The following is a 19,234-nucleotide window of genomic DNA, read 5'->3' on the forward strand; positions in this document are numbered from 1 at the left end:
CACCTCCTCTCTGTGTTCCAGTTGACTCCCACTCGGCGCAGAAATGGATGCGGTTGCCGTCGGCGATGGACAGCTTCAGCCTGGACAGCACGAGTCACCACGGTGGCAAGATTCCGCGCAGGATGGCCAGCCAGGTGGTGGAGCGCGTCTGGCAAGAATGCAACATCACTCGAGCACTGAACAAGTACGTGTCGGCAGACCTGAGCAGCCGAGCTCCGAATAACGACAGTTTAAAAAGTGCGGAAGGAAAGTGGAGAGGCATTAGAGCTGTGGCTAATTTGCATTTATGCATCAGTAACTGCAAAGCTCACACCTGAACAGCATTGTTAAAATGTGTGCGCGTGCGTGCTTCTTAGGCGGAAGTTCTCTGCCACTACTAACGGCACCAGTGATGAGGAGACACTGGAGAAAGTCAGCTCGTGGGATTTTGTGGACTCGACACAGAGGACAGCGTGCATCTGCTCAAGGTAAGAACAAACACACGCGCACACTCACACATACACGCTTGCGCACATGCACCTACATGCTTGCGCACACATCTTTTTTTTTTAATGTCCTTGAGCTCTGAATCTTTGCATGTTCTCTCAACAAACCTCCCCCTGCCTGACCCTCGTTTTACTGTGTTAATACTTACTATCCGCATCATACTTGTACTATACTTATAGCTTAATTATACTTATTAGCGTTTTATTGCCATGTTATTACAGTATTGTTACTTATTCTATCCTTTTGTTTGTTCCTTAGTCAGAGGGGTGGTATGAAATAAAGAAATGCTAAAATAAAGTCTTCACACAAATACACTTTCAGTCATGGTCCAAAATGAAAACACACATGCCAGGCACCATGTACAGGAGAGCGTGTGTTTAGAGGGGGTGGTTGGAACAGAGGGGCAGCGTGGTCAGGTGGGCTCTGTGTGCCAGTGAGGGCATTCCCCACTACCTCCTGCCCAGGACCAGGTGGGCTTTACCGGTTACTCTAGTTCACGCTCGCTCTGCCCTTAACACACACGCTAGTTCATGCTCACTCTCAGAAAATTGCAGACCCCACGTACATATGTTGAGAAAAGGAGAGCCAGTGTGGGGTGCTTTGCGTTTTGCCTGTTATCCAAGTTGTGTGTTTGTGTGTGTGTGTGTGTGTGTGGGGGGGGGGGTAATCAAGGTTTGTGGATTTGTGGGTGTTTGTCTGAACATTCCTGTAATGCATTTATATCTGCACATTTTCATTCTCATTCAGCAACCTCAAAACAACTGATTGTTCAGTTAATCTTCTGTCAGCATAGAAAATAGAAAAAAAATTCCACTCTCCCAATTCCCCAACAGATCACACACACAAGCATATGTAGCTTTGACCAAAAAGGCTTCAAAAAAGTTAAATCCTCTTGTTAGAAAAAACAATACCTGGTATAAATGTAACACCTTGAGAGCTTTTTGAGTCCTTGGTTTTACATGACTCTTAATTAAATGTTGGTCCCATGATCAAAAGGTGTCTTCCCTCTTCTAGACACAAAGCCCCAAAACAGCGGGTGGGCGGAGCTCCCGGACAGGCCGCCTCCGCCGGGCAGGTTCAGCCGCCGCCCACCAAGCACAAAGCGGGCGAGAAACCCGAGAAGGGTGACAAGCTGCAGAAACGCCCACAAACGCCCTTCCACCACCGGAGCTCTGTCAGCGAGGATGTCTCCATAGAAACAGAAGCCTCGGCAGGCCAGCGACTGGCCCTCAGAAGTCAGGAGGGTGGGCGCTTCGCCGGGCTTCGCCCTTCCGACGTCTGTCCTGTGGCCAAGCCACCGGCGCTGATTGGTGGCGGCGGCGGAGGGGGTGGAGTCGGCGGCCCGGCAGAAATGGTGGGCTCCCCTCAGCCTCCGCCCCTCAGCCCGCACCCCTGCGACCGTGGTGAGGAAACCCCAGACGCCTTGAAGAACCCCTCCACGCCCCACAGCCAACACTTCTATCCTCCTTCCTCCGAGCCCTGCCTCCTGCCCCAGAAAGGTCCGGAGGACACGCGTGTGGATCCCCTGCCCCCACCCTTCCACGCCGCCTACCCAGAGACCTTGGAGCCGACGCTGTATGTCGGGGCAGCGGTGAGTCTGGAGGACGACGGGAGTCACACTCCCTGGAGGTTCTTCAACCTCCCCCGGAGGAAAGATCTGGAGTTCCCCACGCCCGCCCTGCCTTCAGACAAGCTCCGAGAAGAGGCCTCGCTCGGAACCGATGGGAACATGTCCGTCACCGAGTGAGTACACGACTCTGGGTTTGGTTTGCGTGGAGTGGTTTGAATCGTCATGCCGTCACAAATTCTCTTGACTTCAGTTGTTTTGTTTCGTGTAGCAGAGGCTTCTGTGATGCTCCGCCTCTCTCCCTTGCCCCGCTCCCACCACAAACACCCTTCCTGTGCGGCGTGTGTTCATTTCCTGGGTGGTTGTGGTCCACCTGTGCCACATTATTCTCTGGCTGTGCACTCTTTTGGTATCATGCATCAGTAATGTGTATGCATGGCACTGCTGCAGACAGATGCAATGTGGGCTGAGCTCTGCTGTAACATAGAACAACGCTATAACACGCATGGACACACACTTAACCGAGAGCATCTACAAAGATGTCAGATGTGCAGAATGGGGAGAGAGAGAATTGCACACGTGCACGCGCACACACACACAGCCTTTGAAATTTTTAGATAAATAATGTGCTAAGAAAAACGGTTCTAGACAGCAGACAGGACAGGGGGACAGAGGCATCCTGACGGTTCTGTTGGATCTGTCTGCAGGCTCATGGTGACGGCCACGCGCCCTCTCAAGGTGTCACAGGAGCGCGTTCAGACCTACCTGCAGCGGCGGAACCAGCACCTGGCTGCCGCCATTGCCGACGGCGACCACGAGCCCGAGGTAGACCCCTATGCCTTTGTAGACGGGGACGTCAAGTTCACCTTCTCCGACAAGAAGGACAAAGCTATTGGGGACAAGGAGCCTGGCAAGAAACACAAGGTGAGAGGCGGAAGGGCGAAGCTTGCCCTGGTGGAGGAGTTTTATCACCGCACAGTCACCTGAGCCTGCTGGGTCATAGACAGGGACGGAGACGGGGAGAGAAGGCATGATGAGGAAAGAGACAGAGAGAACAAAGAGGCTGTTCTTCCACGCTGCGTGGTTTTTATTGAGGACCGATTTGCACTTGTTTGTGGAGTGTTTTATATTATGTTATGCATGTATTTAAAGTGCTATCCACCTGATGCTTGAGACAGGAATTTTCATACGCACACAACTAAAACAGTGTGGCTGGGTAATTGGCTGTGTTCTGCACAGAGTCTGCCATGCTGAAGTGTTAATTCTAGGCTCTGTGCTCTCAGCGCGTGTAGCTGTTTGTTTAGTGTTTGCGGCGTGCATCGGCATGTCCCGATAGAGGAGAAGCGGATTGGGCACTTTGCGCACATCGAGGACCTGTGAGCCAATGAAACGGCCGGCACTGGCCTTCAGCTGTGCATGAGCGGCGCGCGGGTGAGCCGCTGTTCTGGGCACGCCCACGCTGCCCTCCCAAGCGCCGGACTGCACCACTAGTGCCCCAGAAATGCATATTCAGTCGTGCGAATTTTCCAGCAGCGCGTAATCGTGGCACAGGGGCCTGGCGGGGCGGTGGGGGACGCGCTCGGTTCTCAGCCGTAATGAAGGTTTTCAGCATTAAAAACCAGAATCCATTGATATCTCTCTGTTTCACTACGGTGCGTGTACTTCCACAAATCATGTATTCGTGTGCAGTGTGTCAGAAAGGGGGGAAAAAACAAACCGTGAATCGTGGTGAAATTTGAGGTTTTCATGATGTGTGACTCATTTCCTGGAGAGCTGTAATCAAATGGAGTGGCTACGATGTCGGGACCGGGAGTTTGGAACGTTCTGTATGTTTACGAAAAGCTGCTTGTGCCGCTCAGTCTCATGCAATGTTGCTCTTGCTGTTTGGACTTTAGTCAGCAAACCGTGTGCGTGTGTGTGCGCACCCATGTCTGCGTGTGTGTTTCTAATCAGAAAACAGAGTTTCTTACATAAGTGTTGCCATTCAGAAGGTCACCAACACACGTCTGTTTTGCTTTGGGGATAAAGTACAACCTTACTTAGTGGGTTTCTCTCTCTCTCTCTCTCTCTCTCTCTCTCTCTCTCTCTCTCAGGGGGAGGATGGAGGTCCTTGTTCTTCAGACGGTAAGATGTTCTGTTTCTCTTCCAGTCAAGTTTTGCCTGTCTAACTCCGTCTTCGGGTGAAACGTAAAGTTAGAAAAGCTGGGGACCAGCCATCAGATTACCCACCGAACCCTCCGCCTCGGCGGGGTCCGAGTGACGGGGGTTAGACCAGCCCTGTGTTTGCTCAGCTGTGCTTCCAGAGGCTTTAATGAGTGCACTGGCTTGTTCAGGTTCACATCAAACAGTGTGAAGGAGACCTTCACTCCCTTTACACTTCCACACTCTCGTCTGCGTGAAACTCCTAGGCAGATCGAGAGAGAGGATGAGGAGGGGCACTGTTTCCTGTCTGCAGCCGTCCCATTTGTGCTTTTTCACCCTCTCTAATTACCCCCCCCCACACACACACACAGATGCTCAGCGGGGTGCAGCCCATAAAAGTGGTGCCTCCACCAGCCTGATTCATGACTCAGACCTGGCGGTCTCCATCAAAGATCTGGACAACATCTTCAACTCTGACGAAGACGAACAAACGGTTAGCATGAGCAAGATGGCTCGTAATGCGCACACACACACACACACACGTACACACACACACACACATATATACATACACCTACACACACACACACACACACACACACACACACCACCATCTCTGTTGAGCAAGAGGTAGTACCAATCTGTCAGTAGCACAGATGTCTCATGATAAAACACAGTGAATGCATGTGCATGTCTGGATAGTGCAGGTCTGCGTGTACAGGATTTGAGTGTCTGTGTGTGTGTGTGTGTGTGTGTGTGTGTGTGTGTGTGAGACTAGATTACTAACAGCAAAATGGTCTCTTTGGCAAAAAAAATGGCATTGCTGAATGAAGTGGGAATTTGGCCGGTCCTTCCTGGCCTGTGGGTTCTGAACGTTCTCCTCGTCTTTCTGCAGCCTGGTGGCAGGAGAGCAGCTAATGGAACAGACGAGAAGTTTGGCACCAAGGACCCCAAGCCAGCCACCCTGGACGCCGTGTCGTGCATCAGTGAGTGGAGACTCCACAGAGGGCCCGGCTAACACCCCCTCACGCATACAGACAGGCAAAACCGGGAGTTTCTCCTTTATAGCATGTACAGATGGTGTTTCCTTAGTCTGAATGGTTTGCGAGCACACACACACACACACACACACACACATCTCCAGTATTGATTTGGGATGCACAACATAACCAGCCACTTCAGTAAATGGTCACACACCAACAGTATATTTAAGCACCCAGTATTGGTTCCTACATTTCAAAAGGCCAAAAGCAGGACTTTGTGTTTCGCTCAGAGTCGAAGCAGCCCTGTCACACACGCTGATGCACAGATTAACCACTGGTATCTATCTGAGATCTTAAAGAAGGGAAGACATGGAAAACTAACACATACCAAACATGAACGTTAGCAGAGTGAAGGTCCTCCACTGCCTGTGCACGTCTCCTCTTCCCACTTAATGTCCCCGCCTCCGTCCCCGCCCCGATTCTGTGGTCTGTCCAGGTTCTGCAGACCTTCACCAGATGTTCCCCACGCCTCCATCCCTGGAGCAGCACATCATGGGTTACTCGCCCATGAACGTGGGCAGTAAGGAGTACGGCAGCGTGGAGGCTGGCCCTGGTCTCAACTCTCTGGACGGGCCGTCCACGCTGGCCGGGCACTTTAAGATCGAGGTGGAAGAGAGCTTCTGCAGTCCCAAACCGTCCGAGGTCAAGGTGCGTCTTCTGCTCCCTGCACGGTCCGCGTCTATCAGTTCCCAGTTCAATCTAGTCGTCCGCTGGGTTGTGTTGTGATTAGTGCGAGTTTGGACCGTGAGTCTGGTTGGTTTGTCTTCTGCCTTGTCTGGTTTAGGTAAAGCCCATAAGCAGTTACGATGGCCACTTACGTGTGTGTGTGTGTGTGTGTGTGTGTGTGTGTGTGTGTGTGTGTGTGTGTGTGTGTGTGTGTGTGTGTGTGTGTGCGCGCGCGCACCTTTCCCCTCTTGTCGCCGGGTCTCAGGACTTCTCGTTCGTGTATAAGCCCGAGCTGTGTCAGGCCTTTGTGGGCTGCTCCATGTTCGCCCCGTTGAAAACACTCCCTAGCCAGTGCCTGGCCCCCATCAAGCTGCCCGAGGATTGCGTGTACCGACCCAGCTGGACCCTGGGCAAGCTGGAACTTCTGAACCCCGTAGCTTCCATGAGCTTCAACAGGGACAGGTGAGCACCACAGAGCCTCTCCCGCACACCCCCCACCATGCTGACCGAGCACTCGATAGAGCAGTAACCAGAGTGTCTACTATAAATCCCCTCGCACCGTGTTCAATCAGAGAGGTCCTGACACATTCGCTCTGACTTACAACACAGCAGAGAGTGTTAAACAGCTGTAGTGTGCACACTGGACACCCTACACATGTTTACAAAAATGCACTTGTATGTTTGTTTTAAACACATGCAGATATGAAAACCAGCATAACTTTATCCTAAAATAACAGGTGTACCTTTTTTGTTTTGACTTTTTCAGTCTTAAAATGCTTTCTTAAGCAACACTTACTGTTTACACAGTTAAATAATATGAATTTATCCTTATCCTTTCACAGCCTGTAATTACTATCTGACAGGCACCACCTGTATTTTATACCACGAACTTGCTTCCATGAGTCAGCGTTCGGCTCTGTGGCTTGGTACTTAGCTGTTTGTGACTTTATGGAGTTAAGGAACCCAAGTGTCGTAGCTAGGCGGATCCGTTTCAGCCGTTTTTGTGGTAAACTCTTTGCCGGTTCTGTAGCAGGGACACAGGTGCGGTGAGCCTGAGCGCTGTGTGTGCAGGCTCTGGCCACACTGTGGGAGGCCTGTGTGTGAGGTTCAGCTTCAGCTTTCTACAAGCTGCTTAGGCCACTTTTAAAACCTGCTGCAGCTATGGTGTACGGCCACCTCTTCAAACAGCAGTGCCTTAGAACCCTGCCAGCTGTTAAAGGCCATGGAGAAACAAACAAACAAACAAACACACACCACACACACACATGGACACGCACACGGACAAGCTGCACCTTCATTCCTTTCCCAGCTGCTTGCTGGCCTGTCTGTTCAGAAATAGGCCATGTGTTCTTAGCTGAGGGTTCGGGGCGGTGCGGCGGTTTCCTGCCCGACGACCGACTGCAATCTCGGGCTCCTGTGTCTGATTTTCTCCATTAGGGAGTTTGAAAGGGCAGCGGCCCCAGGACCAGGTGCTCCACGGCACCGCGTCTGGTTACGTCCCGCTGCTCTGGGCTGGATCGTCTGTAATCAGACCGGATCCTGTCTGGTTTCATATTCTAAATCAAATAGCTGTAATACCGAAGCAAACATTAACCCCCTGCTCATTACAGCCTCTAGCAGTTTTATAAGGGCCGAACACCCCTGACTGACCTGAGCAGCTATACCCGTATTTGTGGACTAGAGTCTGTCTGCTGGGCGCAGCTGCCTTCTGCTTTCTTCGCTGGTCAGGCTCTGCCTGTGATTCATTCTTACTACACAAATAACATTTCTGATGCCAGTGGCTTGCTTGTGGGTGTGGAGCATAGTTCACCGGGCCTGTGGCTGGGTGTCTTCCACATCAGTGTCACTGTAAGGTGAGAAGTAGTTCCCTACCTCTAAAATATCCGGCCACCAGCAATCCTTTAATCACAGTCAGGCCTTGTATTCTACACTCTGGTGGGTGGGTGGGTGGGTGTGTGTGTGCTCGCTGCTGATTGGCCAGTGGGGTGGAGGCGGGGTTGTCATCATTGGTCCATCTCTTCTGTGTTGCAGTAACATCCCCAGTGTGGGCAGTGCTGTGGAGCCGGACTACAGCCAATCTTACACCCCCCAGACCCACACGCCCTTCATATCCAACAGCGCCCCTCCCAGCAACAGCGGCGCGGGCATCCTGCCCTCGCCTGCCACCCCTCGTTTCTCTGCCCCCACGCCGCGCACGCCCCGCACCCCGCGCACGCCCCGCGGGCCCGCTAGCGTCCAGGGCTCGCTGAAGTACGAGAGCTCAGACCTGTACTCGCCGGCGTCCACGCCGTCCACTTGCCGCCCGCTCAACTCGGTGGAGCCGGCCACGGTGCCCCCGATTCCCGAGGCCCACAGTCTTTACGTCACGCTCATCCTGTCCGAGTCGGTCATGAACCTCTTCAAGGACTGCAACTTCGACAGCTGCTGCATCTGCGTGTGCAACATGAACATCAAGGGCGCCGACGTGGGCGTGTACGTCAGCGACCCCAACATGGAGGCCCAGTACCCGTGCGGCTGCGGCTTCAGCGCCGTCGTCAACCGCCGCTACGGCAACGGCTCGGGCCTCTTCCTGGAAGACGAGCTGGACATCATTGGGCGGGGCTCCGACGTGAGCCGCGAGGCGGAGAAGCGCTTTGAGGTGCTGAGGAACTCCTCGCTGGAGAAGCTCGGCGGAACGGCGAGGGACCGCGTCCCCGACGAGCTGGTCCTTCTTCTGCAGGACCAATGCACCAATCCCTTCTCGCCGGTGGTGGGCGTGGATCCGGAGACAGGGGCCTCCAGGACAGCAGGGGGTGCTGGTGTCCCGCCCTGCGTGCGCGTTGAAGAGAGGGACTTCCACAACGACTGCTATCAGGCCCTGGAGCACGGGAGGCAGTTTATGGACAACATGTCGGGGGGAAAAGTGGATGAGACGGTGGTGAAAAGCAGCTGCCTGCATCCCTGGGCCAAACACAATGGTGAGACACTGTCCACCTGAGCTGTGTTTATTAATGACTTCAGATGTTTATGAATGTGTACATTTATTGGAAGGCTTCGAGCACTTTGACTAAACACAGTCATTATGTGTGCATACCTCGTCCAGCAGACGGGTCGTGTCAGTCTTTTGTCCTTTATGACTCTTGTAAGGGGTTTATTGTCCTGATTTGCTTTTGGCAGTTATAAGTGCTGTAAAAGACTGATAAAGGTTTGCACTTGGAGTTCTTCCATTGCCCTTATGTGATCTGTTCACTTTTAGATTGCTCTGTCAAATGGGCATATACATACACGTGGGCATATACATGCATGCGGGCATGTACGTCTTTGGTTGTGGTGGTTTGATGCATGAAGGCTTAAATTCGGAGAAAATTTGTCATACTGCCTGTCCACCTACACTCCCTTTTTCTGTGTGTGTGTCTGTGTGTGTCTCAGCTGTGGACGTGAGTGCTCTGTGCTCCCAGGACGTGCTGAGGGTGCTCCTCTCCCTGCAGCCTGTGTTGCAGGACACCATCCAGAAGAAGAGGACCGTGCGCTCCTGGGGCGTCCAGGGTCCTCTCACCTGGCAGCAGTTCCACAAGATGGCTGGACGAGGCTCCTACGGTAAGCAGGAGTCCCTCTAGACGCCTCCGGGTGCTAAGCAGTCCTGCGTAAATAGCAAACTTGCACTCGTTCTTTCACTGATGGCCTGCAGTATATAGTGAAGGTTCAGAGCACGGGTCAGACTGCATTCCATCAGAGCCGCAGAAGCTCAGGTCTAGTGTGTTTAACATACCTGCAGCAGCTCCTTGGCTAATCATGGAGCCGCTCAGCATGTCAGTGAGGTGTGGTAGAGGTGGGAAGGCCCTGGCTGCTCTGCGTGTCATGGCGGTGTGGTAGAGGTGGGAAGGCCCTGGCTGCTCTGCGTGTCAGTGAGGTGTGGTAGAGGTGGGAAGGCCCTGGCTGCTCTGCGTGTCAGTGAGGTGTGGTAGAGGTGGGAAGGCCCTGGCTGCTCTGCGTGTCAGTGAGGTGTGGTAGAGGTGGGAATGCCCTGGCTGCTCTGCGTGTCAGGGCGGTAGATGGAAAAACGTTTTTCTCTCCCCCCACCCCCCACCAGGCACGGACGAGTCCCCAGAGCCTCTGCCCATTCCCACCTTCCTGGTGGGGTACGAGTACGACTTTGTGGTGCTGTCTCCCTTTGGTTTGCCGTACTGGGAGAAACTCCTGCTGGAACCCTTCGGCTCTCAGAGAGACGTGGGCTACCTGGTGCTCTGTCCAGAGAACGACGCGTTGCTCAGCGGAGCAAGGACTTTCTTCAGGGAGCTAACAGCTGTTTACGAGGTGTGTGTGCATTTTTTAATTTATTTTTTTGCTTAATCAGAGAATTTTTGCATTTGTTTGTGATAGTTGATGTTCATACTGTCAGACATTCCTTTATCTGGAGATGCTGAGTTATATCTGCACATAATTGATTAAAGTTGTGTTTGTACTGTTTTACTATTAGAATTTCATTAGTCTCCAGTGCTAGTGTATTGTTGTTTATCCAACAGTCTAAGTCTAGTGTATCCTTTGTCTAAACAAATCATATTAACCTGTTCACGGCAAGTTGACTTGTTGCTGATTTGTGTTCACTTTGCTTTGTCCAATAGTCTTGTAAGCTAGGTCAGCATCGGCCAATCTCCAAAGTGCATGCGGACGGAATTGTAAGAGTAGGTGGAGCTGCTGCCAAGAAATTGTCAGAGCAGCCGGTTTCCGATTGGTTCCTGAAGGCGGCCAATGGTAGCAGTGAAGCCTTCACCAAGCTTAAGCTGTTCGCCCAAGTGTGCAGGCATGATCTGGGTAAGTTTTTTTTTTCTCCCCGTGTTACTTCAGCAACAAACAGCAGTCAACCTTCCCAGCAAATGTTATCTTTTCTGTTATGAGTAAAACGCTTGGGTCTGTAGTGACTGAAATTCTGACCTCATAGAGTAATAGCTCAACCTTTGTCTGTCTCTCAGCTCCTTACCTCGCTGCGCAGCCATTGGACAGCTCCTTGCTCACTCAACCAAGTCCCCCCCCTTCCACCACACAGTCCACGCCCACACAGTCCTCAGGCTTGACCTCCTCTTCTAACACCCAGTCGTCATTGGCCTCTGGAGGTCCCTCCCTCAACAACAACGCTGCCCCTGGCAACGGTGGGCCCGGGTTACCAGGCAGCACCAGTAGCACGCCTTCCTCAGGCCCGCAGAGTGGCAGTATGCAGCCTACCAAGCCGACTTCCTTTCCTCCCTTTGGGACGATGGGAGCCCAGAGCAGCGGCTCCCAGTCTGGGGCTTTGGGCCAGCAGGCTGGCGCCCAAAACTCCAGCCTCTCCGGAGACAGCTCGTTCAGCTCCAGCCAGACTCAGGGCCCTTCCGAACCGCCGGAGAGGTACATCAAGCCAGCCACGCTTCAGAAACCTCAGCGTCTCCTCTCATTTGCATAACCTTGATGTATTATGTTCATTCACGCAAAAAAAAAAAAAAAGATGAGGAAAGACATTTGTGTGTCGAAGCCAGTCAGATTAAATATTTAGTGTGAGCAGGCGTTTGAAAAGGGTGTTTTAATGGCTGTTTTTTTGATAATGAACATGTTCGGAGATCTTCAGTGCACTGTAACTGACTAAACAGCACACGGTCTAGTCTTCACAAAAAAGTATCGAGTCAGCTATTGTAGAAGAGAAAAGCCAGGCTGGCTGTGTGGGTGTGGGGGTGTGAGCCCTGTACATACTACTGAAGCTCCCTGACTCCAGTGTGCTTGACCACTGCTTCCAGCACCATGGAGAGGGACAAGGTTGGAGTTCCCACGGACGGCGAGTCGCACGCGGTCACGTACCCGCCTGCCATCATGGTCTACATGGTGGACCCATTCTCCTATGAGGACGCGGACGTGGGCACGGCTCACTCCAGCGCCTGGACGCTCGCTCTGCTACGCTGCTACCTGGAGATGCTGCAGCTGCTCCCCGCACACATGCGCAGCTCCGTCTCAGTGCAGGTACGCGCTCGCACACACTTCACCACTTCAACGGAATCTTCTGGAATTATAATATTGTGAAATGTCTGCATAGTATTTCAGAGTAGAATCCTGTAGCCTTCCAGTCTGTGCAGACATGTGGAGTCCTCCAGATCAATGTAGAGTGGACCCTGAGCTACCAGCGCTTACTGTTTTATTCTGCTTCATTAAAAACTTCACGCATTTTGATGTAGTCCAGAACTTGTGAACGATGTCAGCGGTGTTTGTTGTTTATTTTTCTTATTCTCCCCAACGCTCCCGACTGGTCGTGTGTCCCCTCAGATCATCCCGTGTCAGTACCTCCTACAGCCAGTCAAGAGTGAGGAGAGGCAGCTCTACGCTCAGCACCTGAAATCGCTGGCCTTCTCTGTCTTCTCCCAGTGCCGGCGGCCCCTCCCAGCCTCCACCAACGTTAAATCGCTCACAGGCTTCGGGCCAGGCCTCGCACTCGACAGCGCCCTCAAGAGCCCAGAGGTGAGGAAAGGGTAACGGGTCAGGTGGTTGTGTACGCTGTGCGATTTATCCATCTTGGAGAGCAACAACTGGAAAGACTTTTTTTCCTCTTTTACAATCAAACTTTTATTTATCTGACCAATTTATCAACTTGTTAGAATATATCTCTTCAATATTTTTTCCTCTTCCTCATACTTGGTTTACATTTCGAGAGGAGTACACAGGAAGTACAGCTTAATGTATGTAAAAGCCACAGTCATGGTGAAATTAGTTTTGGCTCCCCTAAGGAACTTCACTAAGGTACATCTAGGAACTGACGTATTAGCACGCATGGCTTCTTCAGTGTTTCCTGCCAACAGTGTCTTTGAGAGGGAGAGCTGTTTACTCTGTAGTACTGAACCAGTCCTGGGAAACTGTCTTTAATCCAATATGGGAATTAAATCCCTGTTTATTTGCTTGGATAAAGTGGTTATTATTGTAGCATTGCCCATGTTGTGTGGCTACCATTATAATGCCAACACTCTGTTAGATAACATAGCAGTAATTGATGCTGATATGATCTAAATGATTCCCCTGAATACTGTCTTGATATCTATTCGTATATGAGGAAATTACTATACTGTATCGGTGTCTATATCGCTAATATTACTCTGTGTGCGTCAGCCGCTTACATTTTTACCAGCCACCATTTTGTAGTCACACATTTGTGTAACATTTGACTTGGTTAAAAAAAATCAGCAACAATACAATCACTTGGAAATAGATTTGGAAATAAACATACTTCAAAATTTGATGCGTGTTTAACTTTGCAAATGTTGCATAATTGCCCATTGTCACCCCAGGCAACAGTGCACTGTAAAGGAAAAGTTGTTATAGTGCACACGTGCACTCACACTCTTCTGATGTAATACAACACGATACAGACACCAATAAGTTCTAGAGGTAGTTCCTCTCAGTCTTGTGTGTGTTTCATAAACTGCTTCCTGCTCACTTAGGTGTCCCTAACTAACCGTAACTAGCCTTAACTAAACTAAACTTAGCTAAACTTTCATACGAGCTAAATTATATTTGGCTAACTTACACAGTCTACAATATGCTGCTGGTGCTACACAGTGCGACTTTTCAATATTACCGTAATGTTACGTGAGCTGACGTGTTATGATGACCGCTAACGCTAAGCAAACGCGCTGCTTTCTTGCGAGGCCATTCATAATTGTGTGAAGGGTCTGTTTTTCACCGATGGCGTGTGCACTTCTGAAAAGTGCGTTCAGCTTTTCACTCTGAATAGAGCTCTCGTTGCAGCCATTTTCTCCAGAGCGGACTTTCCTTGAACGACGCATGTTACCTTATGACATTTCAATGCTTCATGGTGCTTGATAGCCTCCGATCTTTCAAATATTTTGTGCCTACAGTGAAGTTGTTAGTCTTGCTGCTGGCAGGAATGTGCCGACGACAGCTGGAGCAAAACATTGACTGGCTGCTCTCGTCAAAGAACCAGCCAGTCACATAACTTGCCATTGTCAGCTCTTCTCCACTTCTCATTAGAAAAAAACGAAACCACACTTTAACTTTAGGTTTGTCCCCTGGCTCCTCTTTGAGAAGGCTTGCTGTTGTACAGTCGTGGCCAAAAGTTTTGACACTGACTTCGGTTTTGGTTTTCACAAAGTTTGCTGCTTCAGTTTTCATGGTGGCGAAATGCATGGACTAAATTATGAAGAGTGATCAGATGAATTGCGATTAATTGCAAAGTCCTTCCTTGCCATGAAAATTAACTTAATCACAAAAACTCATTTCCACTGCATTTCAGCCCTGCCACAAAATGACCTGCTAACATCATTTCAGTGATCATCTCGTTAGCTCAGATGTGTTAACGAGGACAAGGCAGCTTGGATCACTCTGTCATGCTGATTGAATTACAAGAGCAGACTTGCTTTAAAAGGGGGGTGGTGCTTGAAGTCATTGTCTTCTGTTAACCATGGTTACCTCCAAGGAAACGCGTGTAGTCATCATTGCCTTGCATCAAAGGCCTTCACAGGCAAAGGCATTGCTGCTTGTAAGATTGTGCCTAAATCAAATGTTTATCAGATCATCTAGACCTTCAAGGAGAGAGGCTCAATTGCTGTGGAGAAGAGGCTTCAGGGCGCCCAAGAAAGAGGGTTTGCCTGCGGTATCGGGTCACCACCCCTGTGGAGCTTGCTCAGGAATGGCAGCAGGCAGGTGTGAGTGCATCTGCGCACACAGTGAGGTGAAGGCTCTAAGACGGCAGCAAAGAAGCCACTTTTCTCCAAGAAACCTGTCAAGGACAGACTGACATTCTGCAGGAAGCACAGGGATTGCACTGCAGAGGATTTGGGTAAAGTTATTTTCTTTGATGAAGCAAGGCCCCTTCAGACTGTTTGGGACATATAGGGAGGGGGGGGATTGTCTGGAGAAGGAAAGGTGAGTGCTGCAATGAGTCCTGTGCCATTCCAACAGCAAAGCATTCTGGGACCGTTCATGTGTGGGGTTGTTTCTCATCCAAGGGAGTGAGCTCACTCACAGTTTTGCCTAAGAACACTGCCATGAATTAAGTATGGTATCAAAACATTCTCCAAGAGCAACAACTGCCAACAATCCAGGAGCTTTTTGTGATGAACAGTGTTTTTTTCCAGCATGATGGAGCACCATGTCACGAGGCAAAAGTGATAACTAAGTGGCTCGATGAACAAAACATTTTGGATCCATAGCCAGGAAACTCCCCAGATCTAAATCCCATTGAGAACCTGTGGTCAATCCTCAAAAAGCAGGAGGGCAAACAAAAACAGAGATTGTGATCAACTCCAAGCAGGGATTAGGCAAGAATGGGTTGCCATCAGTCAGGATTTGGCCTAGAAGCTGATATCCAGCAATGCCGGGGTGAACTGCAGAAGTCTTGAAACAGACGGGTCAGCATGGTAAATGTTGAGACTTTGCATAAATGTGATTGTCAATAAAAGTAAAAAAAAAAAAAAAAAAAAAAAGCTTAGAATTGTACTTCAGTATACCATAGAAACATCTGACAAAAAGATCTAACACTGAGGCAGCAAACTATGAAAACCAAAGTTTGTATCAGTCTCAAAACGCTTGGCCGGGACTGTGTACCACCACATATCTGTTCACTTCTTCTACTGCTAATGGCGTTTGCACAGGCACAGAATTGCTGCCCTCGACAGGTCAGTTGTAATACTAAATTGAATGTTCTCGCTTTCTCTCTCCTGTCCAAATTGCTAACCTGAAACTGTGGCTTGTGGGTTGATGAAATTTACTTACCACTTCATAAATTTACCCACATTTGGCCAGTGGTGGGTGCTAATTTCCCGTGTGTGGCTTTGTGACATTTTTTTCTCTTTTCAGTACACCTGATAATCTGAATGTAAATATCCACCAAGTATCACAAAACAAAAATGCTCTGATAAACACACTGCTGCATTAAACACCATATTCTCTGCCGCTTTGACTGTTGGATTCTTCCCTATTATCATCGCATACCACTATTTGTAAGGTAGAAGCAGGGCGGGTAGCCCCCGCATTGTTACTCCAGCTGTGTAATTACGGTGGAGGGAACTTCTTCGAAGAGGAGCTCACTTCAGCTTCCAGTGCTCCATGAAATGCTGTTATTCCACTGAAGCAGGGAAGGCAGGTTCTGCTCAATCAGTTGTAGTGTCAGAATGAGTTATTTATTTATCTATTTATTTATTTATTTATTTTACGAAAGCCCTTGGGAAAAGTAGTTCTCTAGCACGCACCTTTGGAAGATCCATGTGGGTAGAGAACGTCTGACCTGTATGTGTGGTTTAAGCCTTATATTTTCTCACCAGTTCTTAAGGGATGCAGGTCTTGGGCGGTGGAAGAACTGTAGAGGTTTTTGTCATTTGACTTCCCTCAGTTGTGCTATATGGCATGCCTGTCATGTTTGCTAGTCTCTAAAGTATATCATTTAATATTTGTGAACAAAGATATAGTTTTGCATGCATGTGTTCAAGAAATATTTGTCCATATCAAAAATGCAGACATCACGATGTGATATTCGAAGTGTAGTCTAATTTTCTGTCCTCTATAATAGTTATTGTCAGTATATCACCTGTATTTGATGAATCGCCCAGTCGTAACGATGAGACGGTTCATCTGCTCATTATGGCCTTGCTATAGGTCAGAGACTGTGTGAATGTAGTAACATGTAGACACCATGAATATATAATGGGACTGGTAACACCCGCTGGTTTTAAACGTGATATAGGATTTCAGACTTCTCCAAGCCACTGTCTGCTTTAAAGAGTTATTTTTATACCATCCCTTGAACCATAGTTGTCGAGTCTGACACATGCTTCCAATTGTTCTTGTATATAACGTTGGTATGTTGTGGGTTTTTTGCTTTTTAGTACATTCCTTGAAATAATTGCTTGTGGGCAGACCTTGTACTGAAGTCACATTTTCAGTGGGGCATTTTTTGCTATACACATGCAAATGAAAATATAAAACAAAAGAATTCTCATTATTTAAAAATATAAACATTAGTCAAGTTCAGTTATAGTGACATCAGAGGAAACAAGCTGCATTTCAGCTGTCCTACTCGTCCACAGTCACGCTGTTCCTGGATCAGTGGAGAGGCAGCAGCACTGTTTTCTGGGCTGGAGTGCAGCGGGGCGTGGAGAGCGTTACACTGACCTCTCTGTCCTGGGAATGGGGCCGACGGGAACTCGTAGCACCAACAGTTTTTTTTTTTTTTTTTTTTTTTTTTTTTTTTTTTTTTTTTTTTTTAACCGTTGTACGCTTGGGTGGCTGAATGAGACCTCCCTGAAGGGACTGGGCCAGCCTGCTGCAGCTGCCGGACTCATGAAGCACTGCGCTTCCTCCTGTCTGTTCTGGTCTCAGACACCTGCTCAATTTAGCTTGGTCTGCCTGCTCTCTGTGCTCCTCTCGGGAAGGAGACGCAATTACTCGCTTTGGTGGAGGGAGTTGTTTAGGGGCGAGAGAAACGTCCTGGACACCTGGTTAATCCTCCCCTGTTTGATGCTGGTGAAATCGTGGGTAGAAAGTGATATCTTGGTATCATGACCTTTCAACTTTTGCACCCCCTTTAAAAAAAACAAAACAAAAAAAAAACTAGTTGGTTTCTGGTAAAGGGGCAGCACAATTAATAATACCTTCCTTATTTAAATGTTGTTATATTATAGGGCGTTTGACCTTTTAACATTTGACCTGACCTGCTTTTTTGCCTTTCCAGAGGCCAGAGTGTCTGCGCATGTACACGCCCCCCTTCATCCTGGCACCGGTGAAGGACAAGCAGACAGAGCTGGGTGAGACGTTTGGCGAGGCGTCTCAGAAATACAATGTGCTGTTCGTGGGCTACTGCCTGTCACATGACCAGACGTGGCTGCTGGCCACATGCACTGACATGTACGGAGAACTGCTGGAGACCTCCATCATCAGCATCGACGTCCCCAACAGGTGAGGCAGCTGTGGGCCCAGTACGCATTAGTCCTGGGCTGCTGTGATTTAGCGCAGGGTGCGTGTGGCAAGACCCATGGCTCTGCTGTTAGTACTGGGACCCTGAGGTTAACACTGCGGCTTGTTTGTCGGGCGTTCACACCCAGCAGTCGATTAGCTTAAGTACTGTTGGCTGGTTAAAGAGGTTTGTTGGCATGTAGCAGCTCTGGCAGCTGTTCCTTCTCTGCATGTGTGTCCAGAGCGAGGAGGAAAAAAGGCTCGGCTCGGCGACTGGGTCTACAGAAGCTGTGGGAGTGGTGCCTGGGCTTGGTGCAGATGACATCAGTGCCGTGGAGAGTCGTGATTGGTCGGCTTGGGCGGATAGGTCACGGAGAGCTGCGAGGTAAACGAGTGAATTTGTGTGCATCAGACACAGTAGTGTGTGTGTGGGTGCGTGTGTGCGCATGTATTTTAATCCCTTTGGTGAGTCAAAAATAGTCCAAATTCTGTATTCATGATTCAATTGCAGATATTACATTTTCATGTAATGGTGGATGTTTTAGTGGACGGAATGGAATCTGCATCGAGCCCAAAATGCTAATGTCATTCTCATCCCTGTGATGTTACTTCTGTTCATCTCTCTCACAGACTGGAGTATATTATTAAGCAGGAGGAATCTGCAGTCCCTGAGCAGACGCCTGAAGGACATGTGCAGGATGTGTGGCATCTCTGCTGCAGACACTCCTGGCATCCTCAGCGCGTGCCTGGTCGCCCTGGAGCCACAGGGCTCGTTCGTCATCATGCCAGGTAACGGCGTCCATTACCTGTGTGGTTGGAGAGGTGGGAGCTGGTGTTGAGCAAAGCCAGCCTTCCAAGGCCCGCGTGGAAGGCCTGGTGTAGAAATCTGCCTGGTGTCTTTGTGGTGTGGCGTGTTTCTGACGGTGAGTTTCCCCTCTGTGTTTATATAACCAAGTGGGTGATTTGAAACACCTCCTCAGGCTGTCGTGTTTCGCAGTGTCGGGGAGGAGAGGGCGGCGACATCTTATCGTAAGCCGTGTCATTCCCGTTAGATATACAGCTATGTGCGTGTGTGTATGTCATAAAACATCTCGCCACGCTTCTACTGAGTTTTGTCACACCGCTGTGCAGATATTGAAAATCAATGGATTTACTTTCTGAAGTGATGAAAGGTTTTAATCCTGCCACCTTATCGAGATGTGCTGGAAGTGAGGGATGTTACCTGTCGCTCTTCACTGAAGGCTTGTTTTCTTATAGACCTGAATCGGCTGAGATATAGTGCGTTAGAATATCTAGTACAGCGTTAAAATGCAACGAAGACGGGGGTTTTTCTGCTCCGTTTTTCTTATTTTCTCATTACTGCCCATCTTGCATTTCATTACAGCTCGAGTGTTGCAGATTGTATCAGAGGATAAAATGTTCAGCGAGTAAG

The 19,234-nt window shown here is 49.5% G+C and overlaps 1 protein-coding gene across 1 annotated transcript in view; it reads left to right on the plus strand.

The window, feature by feature from the left end:
- Positions 1 to 19,234, plus strand: part of med13a (mediator complex subunit 13a) — a 57,218-nt gene that overhangs the window by 33,312 nt on the left and 4,672 nt on the right. The window contains exons 7-25 of the mRNA XM_035535212.2: positions 22 to 184; positions 357 to 467; positions 1,501 to 2,229; positions 2,761 to 2,977; positions 4,147 to 4,177; positions 4,567 to 4,688; positions 5,091 to 5,181; positions 5,675 to 5,886; positions 6,170 to 6,366; positions 7,936 to 8,861; positions 9,313 to 9,480; positions 9,974 to 10,197; positions 10,506 to 10,695; positions 10,854 to 11,265; positions 11,649 to 11,868; positions 12,169 to 12,360; positions 17,582 to 17,805; positions 18,045 to 18,187; positions 18,433 to 18,591. Coding sequence (XP_035391105.1) covers positions 22 to 184; positions 357 to 467; positions 1,501 to 2,229; positions 2,761 to 2,977; positions 4,147 to 4,177; positions 4,567 to 4,688; positions 5,091 to 5,181; positions 5,675 to 5,886; positions 6,170 to 6,366; positions 7,936 to 8,861; positions 9,313 to 9,480; positions 9,974 to 10,197; positions 10,506 to 10,695; positions 10,854 to 11,265; positions 11,649 to 11,868; positions 12,169 to 12,360; positions 17,582 to 17,805; positions 18,045 to 18,187; positions 18,433 to 18,591 — 4,731 coding nt within the window. The remainder of the gene's footprint in view (positions 1 to 21; positions 185 to 356; positions 468 to 1,500; positions 2,230 to 2,760; positions 2,978 to 4,146; positions 4,178 to 4,566; positions 4,689 to 5,090; positions 5,182 to 5,674; positions 5,887 to 6,169; positions 6,367 to 7,935; positions 8,862 to 9,312; positions 9,481 to 9,973; positions 10,198 to 10,505; positions 10,696 to 10,853; positions 11,266 to 11,648; positions 11,869 to 12,168; positions 12,361 to 17,581; positions 17,806 to 18,044; positions 18,188 to 18,432; positions 18,592 to 19,234) is intronic.

Source organism: Electrophorus electricus, chromosome 19 (assembly GCF_041902795.1).
Source record: "Electrophorus electricus isolate QZ-2024a chromosome 19, ASM4190279v1, whole genome shotgun sequence".
Lineage (NCBI taxonomy): Eukaryota > Metazoa > Chordata > Actinopteri > Gymnotiformes > Gymnotidae > Electrophorus > Electrophorus electricus.